Here is a 17855-nt window from a genome sequence, read left to right as displayed (position 1 = left end):
AATATGACCAAGGTTATCAGGGACCACAGTTGAGCATTCTAGTGCTAACCTCTGTACAGTGATGCAGCAGCATCTCTTTACTCTGCTATCTTCAAAATATCACTTTTTTTTACCTATGGAGTGCTGCCATATCCACATTTTGTCAAAATAAACCTTAAATCCGTGGGTTTTACAAGACCAGCGAGTGAATTGGCTGCCAGCACAATCTTGTGCAGGATCAGCATTTTCCAAAATCATATAAAAAGTGATTATAGCGGACCAGAGAGAATAAACATTGCTAAGTTGCTGCCTGATGCCAAATACTGTCAAGAACACACAAATTTGTTAATACAGTTTAAGATTAAGGAAACAAATGATGTGCCCAGCTTAAGGAATACTCTCTATTTAAGGCACAATCTCTTATTTTGGAGCATTTGGCTTGTAAATCCTTTGCAGCTCTGGGGATCACCTTCTCTAGCATATCAGATGTAGTCATGGGGTTTTTTATCTCTGAGTGTTAAGGGTTTTTTTTCTAATGTTGAATAAAATGTTTTCTTAAGCAATAAGGACTATATGGAGGTGAAAGCAGATCACATTCTGTAGCAATAAAACCTTATGTAGACTCTAAGAACACAAAGCAACTAAGAGAAGTGATTCTTGCAAGTAGCTTTGCACAAAGATAAATTCCTGTATCCTAGAAAACATTAAACAGCTCTGCCTGCACTGTAAATGCAGTAAATTAAAAATACTCAGTAACCTGTCCAGTATTTATTGGACATTATGGAGGCTGTGCATCTCTCAAGCATAAAGAACTTTCATTGACCAACGTGAACTTTACCATGAGGGGATGATGGCTGAAAAAGATCCAGCTGGGAGATTTTCAGCTTCCATTCCCTCCCAATTGGTACCAATGGGTACATTGCAGTGCTGCTTCTCAGAATGAGAAGTGAGGTCTGTAACAAATGTTTTCCCGTTCCATAATCTCCTTTTCCATGATGTCCTCTCCCTTCTGTTCAGCTCTCCCTTCTGGGGTTTTGCACAGCTGTCTGGTTTGTCTCAAACTTCTGTAATTGCTGTCCTTGGTGGAGCTGCTTTAACCACAATTTTGGTGTAGACAAGTCACTGAAACTTGAATTACCCAGGCACAGTCTTTCTCCAAATAATGTCCCCAAATAATTATGGCCTGTGGGCATCTGTATCCTCAGTCACAGTGATGGAAATATTAATAGGAAAAAAAACACTATTGGTAAACAAAAAGAGATGTGTGAAGTCCTTGGAGCCTGGTCATTCCAAACAGAATCTGCCTTGTCCTGGGGTACAGATTGAGGTTAGATGTAGGCAGAAGGATAGTTGGAGAAGATGGTACCTGTGATTTTGTTTCTGCTTTGAAATGTTTAAAAGTGGGTTTGCTTACCCTCTTTGTCTTCCAGCATTGCATGCCAGGGATCTGTAGAAGAGCCCAGAGTAATTTAGAGAAGGTCATGCTTAGCTCAAAGGTCTCCTTTCTAGATCTTTCTAGTGACAGGCTTTACGTTCAACTTGACATCATTCCTGACTGTGGGTAGCAGATAGGATCTGAATGCTGCAAGTGAGGAGTGTGAAAAATTCCAGGGATGTTCCAGGCACTGCTAGACAGAACTATATTGATTTAGGAGGAAATCCCAAGGAGGAAATAGTTCTTGTCAACTGATTACTACAAGTTATGGTTATGCTACTCCTGCAGACATCTATAAATTAAACTGCCAACAGTTGGCATCTGCCACTGTCACAGTGCTATAGGTCATCCTTCCCTGGGAATTGAGTGATGCCAGAGTGACTTAACCTGCCACACAAATAATGAGGGAAGATCTGGGAGGAAGGCAGAGCTTGGGAGGTGTGTACAGAGCCCCAGCATGGAGAGGGACATAGCATGGGACAGATGTCATGATACCATGACCTGAACTGTTATGTGCCAAATGTTTTCACGTGCTGGTGGGTCTTTTCATGCTGAAATTCCTTGAATTCTGTCTCCAGGTTGCTATTTTTCTTCTCTCAATTCATGTGGAGGTATTACCTGCTGAAACAGGGAGGAGGTCATGCTGGTTTTGGGGGGATATTTTCCTAGCTCATAACTTGCCAGCAATGCAGCATCTGAAGAGTTCAAATTGGAATTAGCTGACATTTTCCTACTCTCCCAGGAATTCAGGAGTCTTTGAAGAACAGCCCATCTATGTGGGCTGGAGGGATAATTGATTCTGTCTGGAAACCTCTGTGCTGATCCCTAAAACCAGGATGGAAGGATTGACATTGTTTACTGCCAGCAGGGATTTGGTCTTTTTCTGTCTGTTGCTGAATAGTTTCAGCTCGGAGTAACTGAAGATGGATTGAGGTATAGACCTAATCAGGAAGATGTGAAAAGATTTATTTTTCTTTACTTCACAGAAAAGGCCACAGATGGCTCTTTGCAGAGTGAAGACTGGACACTTAACATGGAGATCTGTGATATTATCAACGAGACAGAAGAAGGGTATGTGCCATTTCAGCAGACTTGGAAAGGTCCCTGAACACAGTCTTCCTCTAGTTGCACTCAGCATGTGAGGAGGTGCAGCAAGGCTGGGGGCAGATGCTCATGGTTTGAATGCAGTTTGCAGATCAGTTGCTTGGTTTTCCTGCTCCTTAGACCTCTCCTGCTCTCAGAAAATACTTTATGATGCACTACCTGTAGGATTCAGGACAAGAGGAAATGGCCTCAAGTTGTGCCAGGAGAGCAACTTACTTAGCTGACATATTAGGAAAAAATTCTTCACTCAGAGGGTGGTCAGGCATTGGGTCAGGCTGCTCAGGGAAGTGGTGGAACCACCATTCCTGGAAGCATTCAAAAAACACGTGGATGTGGCATTTTGGGAGGTAGTATAGTGGTGGGCTTAGTGCCGAGTTCATGGTTGGACTCAATGATCTAAGAGGGCCATTCCAACCCAAATGATTCTGTGATACTTACTGTGGTCAGTCTCTGCTTGGGAGGGCTGGCATGAAAAACTTTTTGGAGAGGGTGCCACCTTTGTTTTTCAGCAGGTGTATCTCTTTGCAATGCCTTTACTTTCAGCTATTTGTGTAGATAGCTTTTCTGACACACCTCCAGCACCAGAAAGCTTTGCTGCTTGCAGTCTGCAGAACTGATCACTGCTCTTACTCCATGGGCTTGTCAGAGTGGCTGTCAGTCTTCCCTGCCTAATCAACAGCCTGAATTTTTGGAGACTTGGGGCATTCCTCCAGTCTTGACTTCTGTGGTACCTTGTCTCCTCACATATTTCTCCATAACCCTGATTTGGTTGTAGTCAGATGATCTGAAGTTAACCCACATGCTTATGTCCAGCTGAAAATGGCAAAGGATTAATTTTCCCACAGTTTATGGGATGTGAAAAGCCTGTCTGAGCAGTCTATTAAAATGGTGTGTTTCTCCTTCAGGCCCAAGGATGCCATTCGAGCACTGAAGAAGAGGCTGAATGGAAACAAAAATTACAGAGAGGTCATGCTGGCGCTGACGGTGAGTGGGGGCAGGCTGGAATGCCTCAAAGGGCAGAATCCTTTTGTCATTTTCCTTTTCCTGGCACTCTCTTGAATGTACACACTATTTCCTTTAACAGCCACTGCTCTGCCCTTTTCTTCTCTCCAATTGCCTCCTCACTTCCTTGGGGAGAGCTGCTGGAAGCTTTGCATAGCGGTTTTCCGACTCAATTGATTTCTGCTTCTTTTCATGGCTCTTATTCATCCCAAGGACTGACTGAGGAAAGTTAGTGTGGCTCAAATGGGTCTGTTACTCTTTGAGGTTTTCCTTTCTACTCTCATTTCCCTGTGTCCAACTGTTCCTCCACTCCAAGGCAACAGCTGTGGACATATCTGCAAGTGAGGATGATGAACTTGCCGTATTTTCAGCTTCATAAGTAGCTGATGCACAATTTCCCTTGTGAATGAATCTCTGTAGGAGACAACGCATTAATTTATGCTGATCTAATTTCACTCAATAAAGTGTAAATTATATTCTGTGCATTTAGACAGCACTGCTAAGGTGTGGGATAATTTAGCAGTGACCTTTTCTGCTGATGGCTTTAGCTGGAGGTTTCCTGGGTAGTACAGCCCTCCTGAGTGGGGTGCTGGGCTGGCTGTGGCAGTAACTAGATCGAGTTATCCTGCTGTGGGGAGGTGATCTGCATGATTCTTTCACAGAGCTCTTGTTGCATCTCCCTGACGAGGCGTAACCGTACTTTCTGTCTTCTTGCCATTTCCTATCCTGGATTGTCATTTTGACAGATTACCAAAGTCCGAACCATGAGATTATCCATTGTGCAGGAAAGAGCAAAATCCATCAGGAATGAGCCCGTGTCATCATGGCTGATGAAAGTAGCTGAAGGAGGAGAATAATTACAGATTCCTCAGTACAGAGTCGCAGTGGTTATTAGGCATGGCTGTAAGGAGAAGTGACGCGTTGGATTTATCTCCATGCTAATCATGTTCTTCAGAGAGAAATCAACAGCTGTTCTTCCATGGCAGTTGAATGGCAAGTGGAAGGTGCCTCCAGCTAGGTTGCAGGGGGAAAATGTGTCAAAGTATAACCTGTCAGAGCATTCACAGGGGAGTGTTTTGAATGAGTGAAGATCATTCACCTGAATTCCCAACTCTAAAACATGGCTTATAGCTCGGAGCAACTGGGTCCAGCTGTGTTCCAGGCACATAGAAAATGGTGGAGTGGCACAGCACGATAATATCTCACTGTGACAGGATGTCCTCTGTCTTACCTGCTCCTGATGTGCTGCTGGGTACTTGGCTGTTCAGCTGCACTGGCTGGAAAGTTCTGCTTTGAAGACGAAGAAACTTCCTATTTCTTTACCTTGAAAACAGGAAAGGTGGATCACAAAAATGCCCAATATGTTAACAGTGGGTGAGGAACAGCTGAATGTGTGTGTAGAGAAGTTTTTTGGCAAAACTGAGGAAGAAGAGAAGTAGTAAGAGTATAAGTGTAATCACCCTTCTATCTTCTCACCCTCCTATCAAAAAATCTAAAATAAATTTTAAAATCTGGTGCTGTGTGTATGTATGATCAAGCTTTGCTCCAACAATGAATGTTGGGTTTTTTTGTGTGTGTAGGTGTTGGAGACCTGTGTGAAGAACTGTGGCCATCGCTTCCATGTCTTGGTGGCAAACCGTGACTTCATCGATGGAGTTCTGGTGAAAATCATCTCACCCAAGAACAACCCCCCTACTATAGTACAGGATAAAGTCCTAGCACTGATTCAGGTACACAGCTTGTCTCTGCTTCCATATGTTGCTGCCTGAAATAAGGACTGTCTGCTTTGATGCCACGCATCACTAAACATGCTGTCATCGTTAAAAATGTGGCAAGTTTTTTATGTATAAACTCAAACAATATATCCAGATTGATGGGGGAAAGCAGACATGAACACACGTAGATATTTTATCCAGGGAGAACTGTCTGGATTCTAGTTAGAGGGGTACCATGCTAAAACAGGAGGATTTAATAAAAGGTAAATTGATGCTTTTGCAATTTAGCAGTCATATCTGGAAGCTGGAGACTTGCCTCGGTGATGAGCTTGTCATCTGAGGCCAGGAGATTTCAGAGGATTGCGCTTTTGGTGTCAGCTGCAGAACACTTGCCTTTCTGTGTCTGTTTCCCTGACTGGAAAATGGAGCTGTTTCCCTCCACTTGAAAGCATTATGCATTCCTTTCAGAGATGGTTATAGAAGAGTAAATGACCATATAGGAATTAAAATGGTTTTGGTGTCTTTTCCGTGGTTATTGTGCAGTAAAAGCACACTGTCAGATCCTTGCCTGCAGTGGGAAGTTCAGACATGGGCCTGTCTGCCACTTCTCCTTCTGTGCAGCACAACAATAAACAGCCGTGTTAATTCCACAAACCATTAGCCACACATGAGGAAACATTGGTGCCTGCCTGGAGGAAATCTGACAATTATAGGAAGCTTTATCACTAAGCTTCCACAGGCTACTGCGTACACCAGAGACTAAAAGACACTGCGTATTTAAAATGATATAAACCTGCTGCAGTGTTCCTTGTGGGGAGGTATTTACAAATGCGCAGCATCATTTGCCAGATATACTTCTGATTTTTATGGCAAAGCATGCACTTGGATTTCTGCTGCTTTATTTCTTATTTGGATACAGGGATAGGGCATCCTTAGAGCATGACAATGTGAATAAGTGATTTTTGAATAGGAAATAGGTAGGGTGGTGGAATTAGTGGGCATTGTGTTGGGGTCTGTGGGGTCCCTTTATTTCTGGTATATGATTTTGTGGCTTTTAAAAAAAGTAGCACAAAATTAATGAAATTATTAAAAGCAATTCTTGTGCATCTGACTGAGCCCTCAGGTTTCTGCCTGCTTTGGTGGGAGAGTGGATGCATGCAGTGATCAAGAGATGAGGTTAAAAACTGTCCCATAAAGACAAACTGGGTGTGTTTCCATGTTGTTTCAGGGGATGTTGGTTTTGCTGGGCTTTGGGATTAAATGGATTCCCAATCATGAATGCAGCTAAGATGGGAGTGTTTGTAACATAATCAGAAATCCACAGTCATTGCCTCAGTGTATTAAACAGAGCTTTATCTGAGGAGACTTCGTGCATAGAGCTAAAAGCCTCACTCTGGGTACTTAATGCCTTTTGATATAAAAAGCCTGAAAATTATGAAGGTTGCCTGTGGGTGGGTTCTGTTCGTGTCTCTTTAGCTGGAGGTGGTAGGGGACTTTGTTTTCCAGACTGCCTGACAAGTTTGGAAGAGTGATGGCAGTCACTCATCCCAGGTGCCCTATGGACACACCCCCCCAAAATACCCCGTGACAGCTTCACTCAGCTTAGGCTGTGCTCTGTAGAGCTCCCTGGGGTTGGAGTTAACCCTGTCCCAGAGGGCTGATCTCAGCTTTGCCCCACCAACATTGTATTTATCCCTTTCTGTATCCAGGGTTTTTTTAATTGGAGAATTAATAAGAACGGAAATGAGGATTAATAGCCCAGACTTGGAAGAGAGCTGTACAAACAGCACATGTCTTCAGGCACACAGCTGTGAAATTCATGGGCCTTTCCATAACAAGGGGAGATAAAGCTGCCATCCAGTTTCTTATCTAGAGACTTGTTTTGAGATGTTGAGCATCTTGTGTCTCACTTTCTCAATCTATTTCCCAGTGTACATGAATTAGCATACTTTACATAGTGCTTTTCCTTCCTTCTTCACCTTGCTAGGAGGCCTTGGAAATATTCCTTGTCACTGTGCCCTGGTAAGAGCTGGCCTGTCACCCAGTGTCCAAACACTGGGATGGTCCCAGTGGCTGGATTTACAATGGTATTTATGTGACCTTTTGGGCACACTGAGGATCCAAGTGGGATTTATCCGGAAGTATCTACATTTGATAGTCTGGCCCAAAGTTACAGAAGCTCTGAATTCAATCTCCCCTCTGTCCTACACGTGTTTGGACAATGGGCAGGTCTCCTAAGCTCTAGTGTAGCTCCTTATCCATAAAGCAGAGCTAATATTGCAGCTGCCTAGTTGGGTTGTAAGCTGTCTAGGACAGGGATTGTCTTACAATGTGTGTAGACAGCACTTAGGACAATAGTGCCTGTCCTGCTTGTGACCTCTGAGACACACTAATGTAGGTAATGCTCCCAGCTCAGGTGAAGAAGAATACAGATGGAAGTGTCTCCTTTCTCCAGGGAAGAGAATTGCAGAAGAGAGAATATTTTTAAAAGGTGGAGTGCAGATGAAATGTGATCATTTTGCAAAATCCACAGGAAGCCAATGAAAGAGGGGATGCATTAGTACATCCTCCTGGACAAAAACGCTTCACTAAAAACTGGGGATGGAATGCAGCATATTTTTCCCTCTAAGTTTCTTTCAAGTGATGTTTATTAAATAGAACATCTCTTGCCTAACACTTTTCACTTTTGCTTGCAAATAGAGTTGAAGTGGTGAACACCATTATGTAGAAGCATCATTCAGATGGCTTCTGATGTAAATTGAAAAGGCAGTGAAATGGCAAAGGTGGAGTTACTTGTGCAGTCAAAACCTCCATCAGAATTGGGGATGTTTTGGAAGGTCAGTTCCAAGGAAACAATGGCTGTGTGCTGTCAGAGCTGTTTTCCCTGGCTCAGGCAGGGCTGTTTGGACTTGCACTGCATCAGAACAGTTGATGCAGTTAATTTACTCTTTACAAAGCTGAGAAGCAAACCCAGGATTGTCTGCTTGCGCCTGATAATGGATTGTCTCCTGGGCACGGATGGTAGGAAATGCTCTTTCTTAGAATTGAACAGGATAGGAATGCAAGTTAAAAATTAATATTATTTCTTGTCTTTGCTGTCTTGGATTTCTGTCCTCTCAAATATACAAAATGGTTCAAAGAGCTTTTAAAGTAAAAATAGTCAAAGAACTAGTGTAAAAGTGATGACTAAATGAATTAAGTTTTGAGCCCACATGCGTCTCACAGTAGTTCTGGATCCAGCACACTGATACCCTGCTCCACACATGTGGGGGTTTGTGGAATGCTTCATTTTTTAATTGAGTCATAATATTTCAGTTTTTCCTTCCTCTACCTTTTTAATATTTGATTCATTTCCAACACAAGTGAAAGGGGTTGAGGCTTTTAGCATCCTGTGCTCCCAGCAGCTTCATGAGTGCAGGAGGCTGGCTAGCCAAGAGAAGCACTTAGTACTCCCACTGAAGGAGAAGCTCAAATGTGAATTGAAGTCTTTTTAGACACCAGAGAATTCATGCAGGAGAGACATTATGAATGTTCTGGCTGTGGGAATTTCTCTCTTTTAAACTCGTCCTTTGTGCCACTGGGGTGCCTTGAGTGTTGGATATGCTCTGTCAGAACCCAGGCGTCGTTAGTTCAGCTGCTCAGGGGACTGTCTCTTTCACAAGACAAGAACCTCAGAAAGGACCTTTTTTTTTTTCCATTTAAGTCTGGTCCAGATAAAACACTGAAGACAACTTGGTGGCTGTGCTTTTCCTTTGGCAACAAATGAGGATGTTTCACAAAATGAATGGGGATTACTTAAGATGATTGTACAGCTTTGTGAATTTTGGTTAGATCTGTTGAATCTTTCACACAGACCTTTTCTGGTGGATCATTTGCTGAACAATATGCCAGAAAATATCAGCATCAATCCCTGCTGAGGAGAGGAGATGGGAAGAGACTTTCACGTATGTTCACAGATTTTGATGATGTCAGGAGCTACTCACAGCTACTCTCTACTGGGTTCCTTTCTGTTTTGTCTCTGAATAAAATATATAGGTGACTGTCTTAATACTTGCAGGACCTTTTAGACCAGGTCTGATGAGTCCGATTTTCCTTTGAAGCTGAAATCTGTGAAAGCTTTTACAGTCAGTATCTGAGGTCAGGGTGAGGCTGGAGCTTCATTTGGAAGGTTTCTGGATAATCCCTCGTGTTTTCCAGGCTTGGGCCGATGCCTTCCGAAGTAGCCCTGATTTAACTGGAGTAGTGCATATTTATGAAGAACTCAAGAGGAAAGGCATCGAGTTCCCCATGGCAGATCTTGATGCTCTGTCTCCAATACACACACCACAGAGGGTAAGCTACAGCCTTGCAATTCCGGGGGTGTTTTCCCAGCATGTCTAAATAGTTGGATAACTACTCGTTTTTCCCCTCCCCATTTCTCTGAATTTGGCTCATTTTCTCACTCCTGGAAGGACATTTTAATAGTGAAAGGGTATGTAAGAGGCATAATACAGACTGATAAGCTATCTCCTCCCTTGAGTCAATCATCAATCTGAGAAGTTGTAAATTGTTACATTTAATCTTGTACCATAAGACCACCAAACAAATGCAGCTAATTTGTTCAAAGAGAGCCCAGCAGGATTTATGATTGAGATTTACTTCTTTTGCTCAAAAGTGTGGTTGCTCCTATTGGGGATAACCAGGAGCCAAGGTCTGCCTGTCTATTAGGGATAGAGTCTGTATCTCTCTGATCCCACAGTAATGTGAGAACTTCACACCTCTGGAAAGTTAGGTCTGGAAAGTCGACAGAACTGCTGCTTGGAAGTAACTTAATGATCACAGGTGTTCTGATTATTCACTCTGAAAACTGAAGTTAATGAATCTTTGAAGCGGCAAATGCAAGTGATCAAGGACTGAGAGATTACAATTCTTGTGTCAAGGTTAATTAAATTCAGTATCTACGTATCACATCATTTTTTGGAAGCTTGCAACTTAATTCCTAGTTTAAAATAATTTATAACTATTTCTCTTTGGCTCTTGTTTTTATTTTGCTTCTCACTTTTCTTGTAAAACTAAATGGACTTAAATGCTTGTGGGTTGGGTCAAAATATATGGGCTTGGAGGATTTTTGGAGCTGCCAGTCTTTTCTAGTAGCTGCACTGACCTTTCCCACAAGGGGCAATTATGTTCTATATTTGAGCCTGTTTGGCCTGAGGTTGCTGACAAAGCAAGTGCTGTCCCAGCTCAGCTTTTGAACTCTTGTCTTTCTGATGTGGCAGAGTGTTCCTGAAGTTGATCCTGCAGCAAACATGCACAATTCCCAGTCTCAGCAAAGGATGAGCAGCAGTTCTTACTCTTCGTCCTCTCCAACAGCGTATTCTGCTCCTCAGGCCCCAGCCTTGAGTGTGACTGGTCCCATCACTGCTAATTCTGAACAGGTATTGGCATGTTGATTCTTTCAAGTGAGACTCTTGCAGCAAATAAAATTAGAAATTAATTTGCAGAGGAACTTTCATTTTAACTCTTGGGACTTTGTCTGCTAGGTCTGGCTCTACTTAGTAATCTTTCTTCCTGTTATACTGTAAAATCTGGGCTTTGGATGTGTCTCTGTGGCCTGGTAAATGGCAGCACAATCTGCTGGTCCAGCTTTCTCAGCAGCATTTTAGCAGTTATTCCCATTAGCCCTTCTCCTTTCAAGGCACAGAATGTCACAGATGCAGGAAGTCAAGCCCTTGCAAATGCCCTAATACAGGATTTTTTTCTCCTTGCAAAATGATAACTTCAGAGACAAAGATTCTACTTAAAATGTGTACATCTTTCCCCACACTGGAATGAGGCACCACAGCCAAGGTCTGGCTTTAGGTGCTGTTTGCAATTGCTTCCCTTCCATACAGACACAGCACATCTGGGTTTGTGATGATAATTCTTCTCTTTTTCTCTTCCTTTTCTCCTGGGTAAACTTTTTATCTTATTTGGTTTTTTCCCTGCTAGAATGTCTGGAGCCTGAGATATCAAGTCAGACAGAACCAGAGATATTGCAGTCAGCTCTTGAAAATGAACTGCTTCAACTAAAAGATTATGCAGTGTTTTGCTGTCTTGTTACCCCGATTTAGATTGCCCGGCTGCGCAGTGAGCTGGATATTGTTCGTGGGAATACTAAAGTGATGTCTGAAATGCTGACAGAAATGGTACCTGGACAAGAGGATTCCTCAGACCTTGAGTTACTCCAGGTAAGTTTCCTAGGAAATATGTTTCTGATCCTTCCTGTGCTTGTGTTTCTCTGGGGGGTGTGTTTTGTTGTAGCTCACTTCACAGCTCATGCTTGGGTTCATAATGGATCTGGGCTGTGCCTGACCCTGGCAAGTGCCATCGCTTGATTTTATTCATTTGTTAAAGGTTCCAGTGACGAGGATTTCCTGACTGCCCTTGAAACTTGTTCCAGTGCTTTCCTCTTTGTGTAGCTAGAAATTTTCCCCAGTGTTGAATATCAGGTCTCCTTTACCACTAAGCAGCTTACAATTGCCACAGGTTCTGTAAGCCCTGATCATTCCTGCTTCTTGTACACCCCCCATCACCACTTGTACAGTGTCAAAACATTCCCAGTCACTAGGCAGGAAAAAGCACTCCATATTTCCATCTGGACTAAAGAATGCTAAGGGTCTGTGGATCCTCTGCCACTTGCAATCTTACCTAGGAGCTAATTGTCTTTCCAGAAGATGTGTTTTCCTGAAGGTGTGGTGTCTTAGTGCAGGTGCTCGGGTGAAGGCATGTGGTAAGTTCAGAGGGCTAGACTGTGTAATCAGGAGGGATTTCTCTGCTGGAAAATCTCAATCCAGTACAGCACTGTGCATCTCAAGAGGGAAAACAGTATAAATTGAGCTCGTGTCTCAGGCTTCACACCTATTTCCCAAGGCTAGTGGTCGTGGGGTGGCCTTGTGGCTGAGGAAAGTCACAGAGTCCCACAGATGAGGAGCATTGCGATCTGACATTCCAGCTGCTGCCCTTAAGGTGGGATTTGCCTTTCCACAGCTTCAGAAATAATCTTCTGTTGTGATCCTCCAGCAGGGAGGATGGGCTCCCACAGCAATCCGTTCGGAGGAAGGCAGGGAATTGCTCTCTGTGATACATCAGAGTTTGAAATCCATCCAAAAACTGGTCTCTCCCATGCAGTGGCATTGTGTGTTTGTCTCAGAGCCATCATGGCAGCTGATGAGAGGCTTTGCAATAAAGAGCCTTTCAGTCACTGCCCATTTGGGTCGAACTGCTCATAACAAAAGCAGCTTCCAGAAAACCATGACAGGCCGAAATCGAACAGTTTGCTTACGCTGAGAAACAACCACCAGCATCTTGACAGCCTAACCTTAGAGCACAGCTTTAAGGTGAAAGAACTTGATCATAAAATGGAGTGACAGCAACGATTCTTTATTCCAGCTGGTTCCCTTCTGTGACTGATGCAGCCTAAATCTGAATCACAGAGCTGGGGAGAACCCGTTTTTGATCACAAAGGATGGTTAGCCTTTTGAGAGCTGTGAGCTGGGTGCTGCATGCAAGGACTCCTTGCTTTGAGGTTTATATAGCCCTCCTCCTTAAATAATTCCTGACATTTTCTCCAACAATCAAATGTAAACAGCCTGTGAGAGAGCCAGCTCTGAGCAGAATAGATAGGTACTGTCAGCCCTCTCGGAAAGGCAGCAAACAAACCTCTGAAATGTCACAATCTGCTTCGAAAGTGATGGGATCAAAACTGACATTGGAGAACACATTCCTCAAGCTGTTAAGGCAGCTGGATTGCACTAGGTGAAATTTATCCAGAGCTTAGGATGTCAGACCATGCAAGGAAAACAAACACATTTTTGCTTTCATCCTGAAGGCTGTGTACCAACAAGTCATCCTTGTTTAGTGCTGAATTTTTGCTGTGAAGTGGAGCTGGGAGGAGTGGAAGATGACAGAGGGACATGCTTTAGCTGGAATGTCAGTGCTTATTGAAGTAAAACCGTTGGCCTGATCAGAGGCACTCTGCCATACGTCATGTTTCTTCTTGCTGTTCTCCTCAGCAGACCAGTTTGGCCTTTGGTCTTGAGGCCTTTCAGGACTACAGAATTCTACTAAGTATTTGGTGATGGAAGAGATGTCCTGGAAGCATGAGAACTGCTGGTCTAGACAAACTAAAATCTAGATTTCTTGATGAGAGGCTTTTAAAATAAATGCCCTCCCTCTGCATTCCTTAAAATGTTCTTCTGAAACTCCCCATTGCCTTTGTGCAGTCTCTTGTCCGTCCTGTCAGTGGAAGGGAACATTTCTGTGTGTCTCAGTGCTGGGGGGTGTGTGGAACACTCACCTTTTCATGCTCCTGCTCCTTGGTTTGTCTTTACCCTCATGTTCCCTGAAGTTGGTAAGTTTTCATCCTAGCACACACTTAGTATTTGTGGTAGCCCTGATGAACCTTTTTTCCCCCACATGTTCCACCATCCACATAATTTAGTTTTTAAGGATGATACTGCCAGAAAGAGCAGATTGAATTTTCCTTGAAACCTCTCTTCTGGGAAGGTGTTGTATTAACATGTTTTATTCTTAAAACAGATGACTAAAATACAGATATTTATTTTCTGAAGTGCTCAGAGTTAAAGAAGAATCAGGAAGTTGAATTGTGAATAGGCTCTCAAGGTTTTATGCCATCATCTCTTGAAGGGCGTTTGATTAGATGTGCTTTTGGGTGACATTTAATCATGCAAAGATAAACTTGTCTTAGTGTTTCTCAGCTGGGGGATATGTTTGGCTGTGAACAGAGCTCAACTAAATCTACTTATTGCTTGTTGCTTATCAGACTGTGTGTGCACAATGCATTCCTCCTAGGAACTGAACCGAACCTGCAGAGCCATGCAGCAGAGAATTGTGGAGCTTATCTCACGAGTGTCCAATGAAGAAGTCACAGAGGAGCTGCTGCACGTGAATGATGATTTAAATAATGTCTTCCTCCGATATGAAAGGTGGGGCATCTCTCCCAGCAAGCATTTGCATTCATTCAGGGTTTTCACATAAGAATAAAATAGGTCAGTTGGTGAAATTGGGCCTTCTGGGCCAAGGGTCTAACATGACACAGAGAGCCAAACCACAGGGACCATTTACACAGTATTTTTATGGCCTTTTATGGTAACATTCCTGTTTCAGTTGATTCTTTTAATACTATGATTTTTTTTTTTACTATGTATTGAATTTTTGTGGGGCATATCCATAAAATGCAATGCAATCTTGTGAAAATGCTTGAGTCTGCAAGTCCCTGTTGCGCAGGGCTGTACAGGTGTAGGGACTTGGGACCAAAAATAGCACAGCCACAGTCACTGGTTCCCCTGCTAGCCCAGATTCTGCACAAATCTCTGTGCTGCTTCCTGGCTTAAGGAGGCTCCCGTGTGCTCTCTTTGCCCTCTGATCTCTGAGCTTTCCAGTCCCAGTGCTGGTGCAAGGGGAGCTGCCTGAGGTGGGCGGGAGCATCGTGCATGCAAAGGGTTTATTTTTAAGTAACACTTAAAATCTTGAAAAACAAAAAAAGCCTGTCTTGTGCAGAGCTAATGTTTCAAAGAGCTGGTCTGCAGGAATCAGCCCCAGGGACAGGACTTGGGGCACAGAACTTTGGACATGTCAGACAAAGGCGCTGTCAGGCACATCTGCTGCCGGAGGTGACACGTGATGCTGCAGTCTTGGGAAAGTTTAATCTTCCCCTTAATGACAGGCCTGGGGAGCGAGGCACCAAAGAGTACCCTTTGTTCCTTGCTCTTAGCACAGGGCTTTGTTTCTCAAGCCTTTAAAAATAAATTAGACTCTAGATCTGTGAATTTGTGCTGTCACGGCAGAGGCTGCAAAGACGACTCGGTGCCCTCGATTTTGCCTTTGATTTCATCGTTCAGAGGAGATGGGGCAAACTTTGAAACAAACGCTGGCTTTTTGTGTGAAATGGTGTGTGTTTCATGCACAAGCAGGGTTCTACAAGTGGCAGAGTGTAACTATCACTGAGGTTTAGTCTGGTCACCCTTAATATTTTTTCTATTTCTCCCCATCTGCGACTTTGCTGACTGTGGCTGATGTGTTTGTAGTGATTATTCATGAAAGGGGAGCTGAGTGATGTTAGCAAGCCATTTGTGGTGGAATAGCTGCCCTGGTCTGAGCGTTCAATACATTCCAGTTCCTCCTCTGCTATTCTTAAAGCTCCACATCCATCATGCTGATTTCTAGCACAGGGACCAAGCTCTGTCAGTGACTCAAGCAGGAGCTCTGGCCTTTGCTGTGAAGCCTTGGGATGTAAATGAACAGAAGCCTTTTGGTGAGAAATGAGGTGGGAGGTGTCTTAGGTTTCCAGCAAAGGGAGTTGGATTTCCAGTAATAGCAAACACCCACAGTTTCCTAAAATTGAAATTTGGGCCTGAATTTGGATTTGCTGCCTTTTAAGTCTGCATTTTCCTCTGTTACATTAAGAAAACATTTTTATTTGCTTGACATTCCCTGTTTTATTTTGTCCATCTGGGAGAAAACCCGTAGGATTATATGAATATTTTGGGCTTTTTGCTGGAAAGAGAGACTACTTCTGAAACTACTTTGAAAAATTCAAACCTCCAAGAAATCATGGTGCTTTTCCATGGTAAGAAAGATCAGACTGGCCTCAGACAGGCCATGGGAGCAGGTAGTTCCCCTGCTGTTTTGAGTTCATAGAATCACAGAATGGTTTGGGTTGGAAGTGACCTCAAAACTCATCTAATCCCACCCCCTGCCATGGGTGAGGACACCTTCCACTAGACCGGGTTGCTCAAAGCTCCATCCAGCCTGGCCTTGAAGACTTTCATGAAAGCTGGGTTTAGGTTTGTGGTCCCAGATGCACAGAATAAAGAGATCAGAGCTTGGCTAACCTGACTCTTCTCCTTAGAAGTATGGAGGTTTTATCCAACATCATTGCTTTTCCTTGTTGGAAAGTACCAACCTATTTGAGCATAGGCTGTGACCATCTTTGAGTTGACTCAGGTTGTTTTAAGCAGTGAATCTGCTTAAATTGTCCATCATGCCACATGTGCCTGACTTGGGCTGTGCCACACACATGTGGCTCCTCATTTACATTATTGCAGCAAGAGGGAGCTGGTAAGTGGGAGTGAGATGAGCTGCAGTGCTTGGCTTGTTCAGCTGTGAGCATCGATCTTGCTACAGTTCCTCCTGTCCCTTGGCTCACACAACAGTCTGTCACAAAGCACTTAATGATTAAACGCCCCCCCCCCAACCAAAAGACAAATCCTGCAGTGTTTTTCAAGCATGTTTGAGCTGCAAGATCAGATTAGTCAACTTAAAATCTACCTCTGCCAAGAGTGCAACTTCTCAGCAATCCTGCCTTTGTCCTGGTTTGGAGTTAAAGCTTTCAGGCTTCCCTTTGGAGCCAGAGAAAACTAAGTTCAGTGGCAAGCATGTCATGGCTTGGTTATAAACTGATGTTTTTTATTATTTATTGGTGGCTTTGATAATCCATGTTGGATTTTCTTTTTTTTCCCCTGAACAGATTTGAACGATACAGATCGGGACGCTCAACACAGAACGCCAGCAATGGAGTAAGTACCTGACTCCATTGATTCTCTCATACCAGCTGTAGTACTATCAGTAGTATCACACCTTGTAGCTGCCCAGCCCTGTGTCCTGCCTCTACTGGCTAATGGTGGATGCCAGGAAAAGTAAGAATGTGGCAAATCCCAAGGGACAACTTTTAGCTCAGGAAGTCACTTCACAGTAAAACATCTCTGTGTTTACAATCCGTGATGGATTTTCATTCTTCTATTAACTTTTTTGATTGCTTTTGAGTCTGTGTGGACTTTAGGAGTTCACACTGTCCTTAAACAATAAGTTCCACAGTTTCACTATACATTTTTACATATTTATTTTGCATTTATATATAACAAATATTTTGTTTACATTTGATCAAGTCACTTAGTGGTTTTTGTTTGCTTCACCTAATTTTTCTTCACCATGTCTTACATACCACTGTTCAGGTTAATTTTCTTCCTGCCAATCATAATTTTAAGAACCACTCTCATCTCCTATTTATGCAGCCCCTTTCCAAGCTGAAGAGTTCTAATTATTCTTTAAATGGAAACTCTTTTGTAGTTGTTTTATAGTGGTCAACATCTGAGTTCATGATGAATCTTTACTTCTATTATGTTTTCTATTCTGCATTCCTAACTATTTCCTCTGTTTACTGTGCTTTACCACTTCTGCAGTGTGATGCAAACTTCAGCAAAGACTCTGTATTGACACTTTAGTCACAACAAAGAAGTTTTGTTTCTGAAAACAGTTTATACCTAATGTGGAAAATTGTGATGTTTAATGTTGCACTGCAAGAAGAAATTTCTGGTATGTGTAACTTCTGTGTATCTTGTGTCCTGACAGGTACTGAATGAGGTGACAGAAGATAATTTAATAGATTTGGGTCCTGGTTCTCCAGCTGTGGTGAGCCCAATGGTTGGAAACTCAGCACCTCCATCTTCACTTTCTTCACAGCTTGCAGGGCTTGGTGAGTGCCTGATCTAGATCATGCTCTCCTCTACCCATTAATGTTGCCATGTGGCCTCCAAAAGGTTTGGGTATTTGGCTTACAGGAGGATTAGAAGGCATTCCCA

General features: G+C 43.1%; 1 protein-coding gene across 4 annotated transcripts in view; it reads left to right on the top strand.

Moving 5' to 3' along the window:
- Positions 1-17855, top strand: part of TOM1L2 (target of myb1 like 2 membrane trafficking protein) — a 56850-nt gene that overhangs the window by 16607 nt on the left and 22388 nt on the right. For all 4 annotated transcript variants that reach the window (XM_068207217.1, XM_068207219.1, XM_068207218.1 and 1 more), the window contains exons 2-10: positions 2401-2485; positions 3424-3502; positions 5101-5250; positions 9433-9567; positions 10494-10652; positions 11328-11444; positions 14068-14201; positions 16745-16793; positions 17626-17749. In XM_068207217.1, coding sequence (XP_068063318.1) covers positions 2401-2485; positions 3424-3502; positions 5101-5250; positions 9433-9567; positions 10494-10652; positions 11328-11444; positions 14068-14201; positions 16745-16793; positions 17626-17749 — 1032 coding nt within the window. The remainder of the gene's footprint in view (positions 1-2400; positions 2486-3423; positions 3503-5100; positions 5251-9432; positions 9568-10493; positions 10653-11327; positions 11445-14067; positions 14202-16744; positions 16794-17625; positions 17750-17855) is intronic.

This window comes from Anomalospiza imberbis, chromosome 16, assembly GCF_031753505.1.
Source record: "Anomalospiza imberbis isolate Cuckoo-Finch-1a 21T00152 chromosome 16, ASM3175350v1, whole genome shotgun sequence".
NCBI classification, from domain to species: Eukaryota; Metazoa; Chordata; class Aves; order Passeriformes; family Viduidae; genus Anomalospiza; species Anomalospiza imberbis.
The sequence above is the reverse complement of the archived record's forward strand: the minus strand, read 5'-3'. Positions and strand labels throughout refer to the sequence as shown.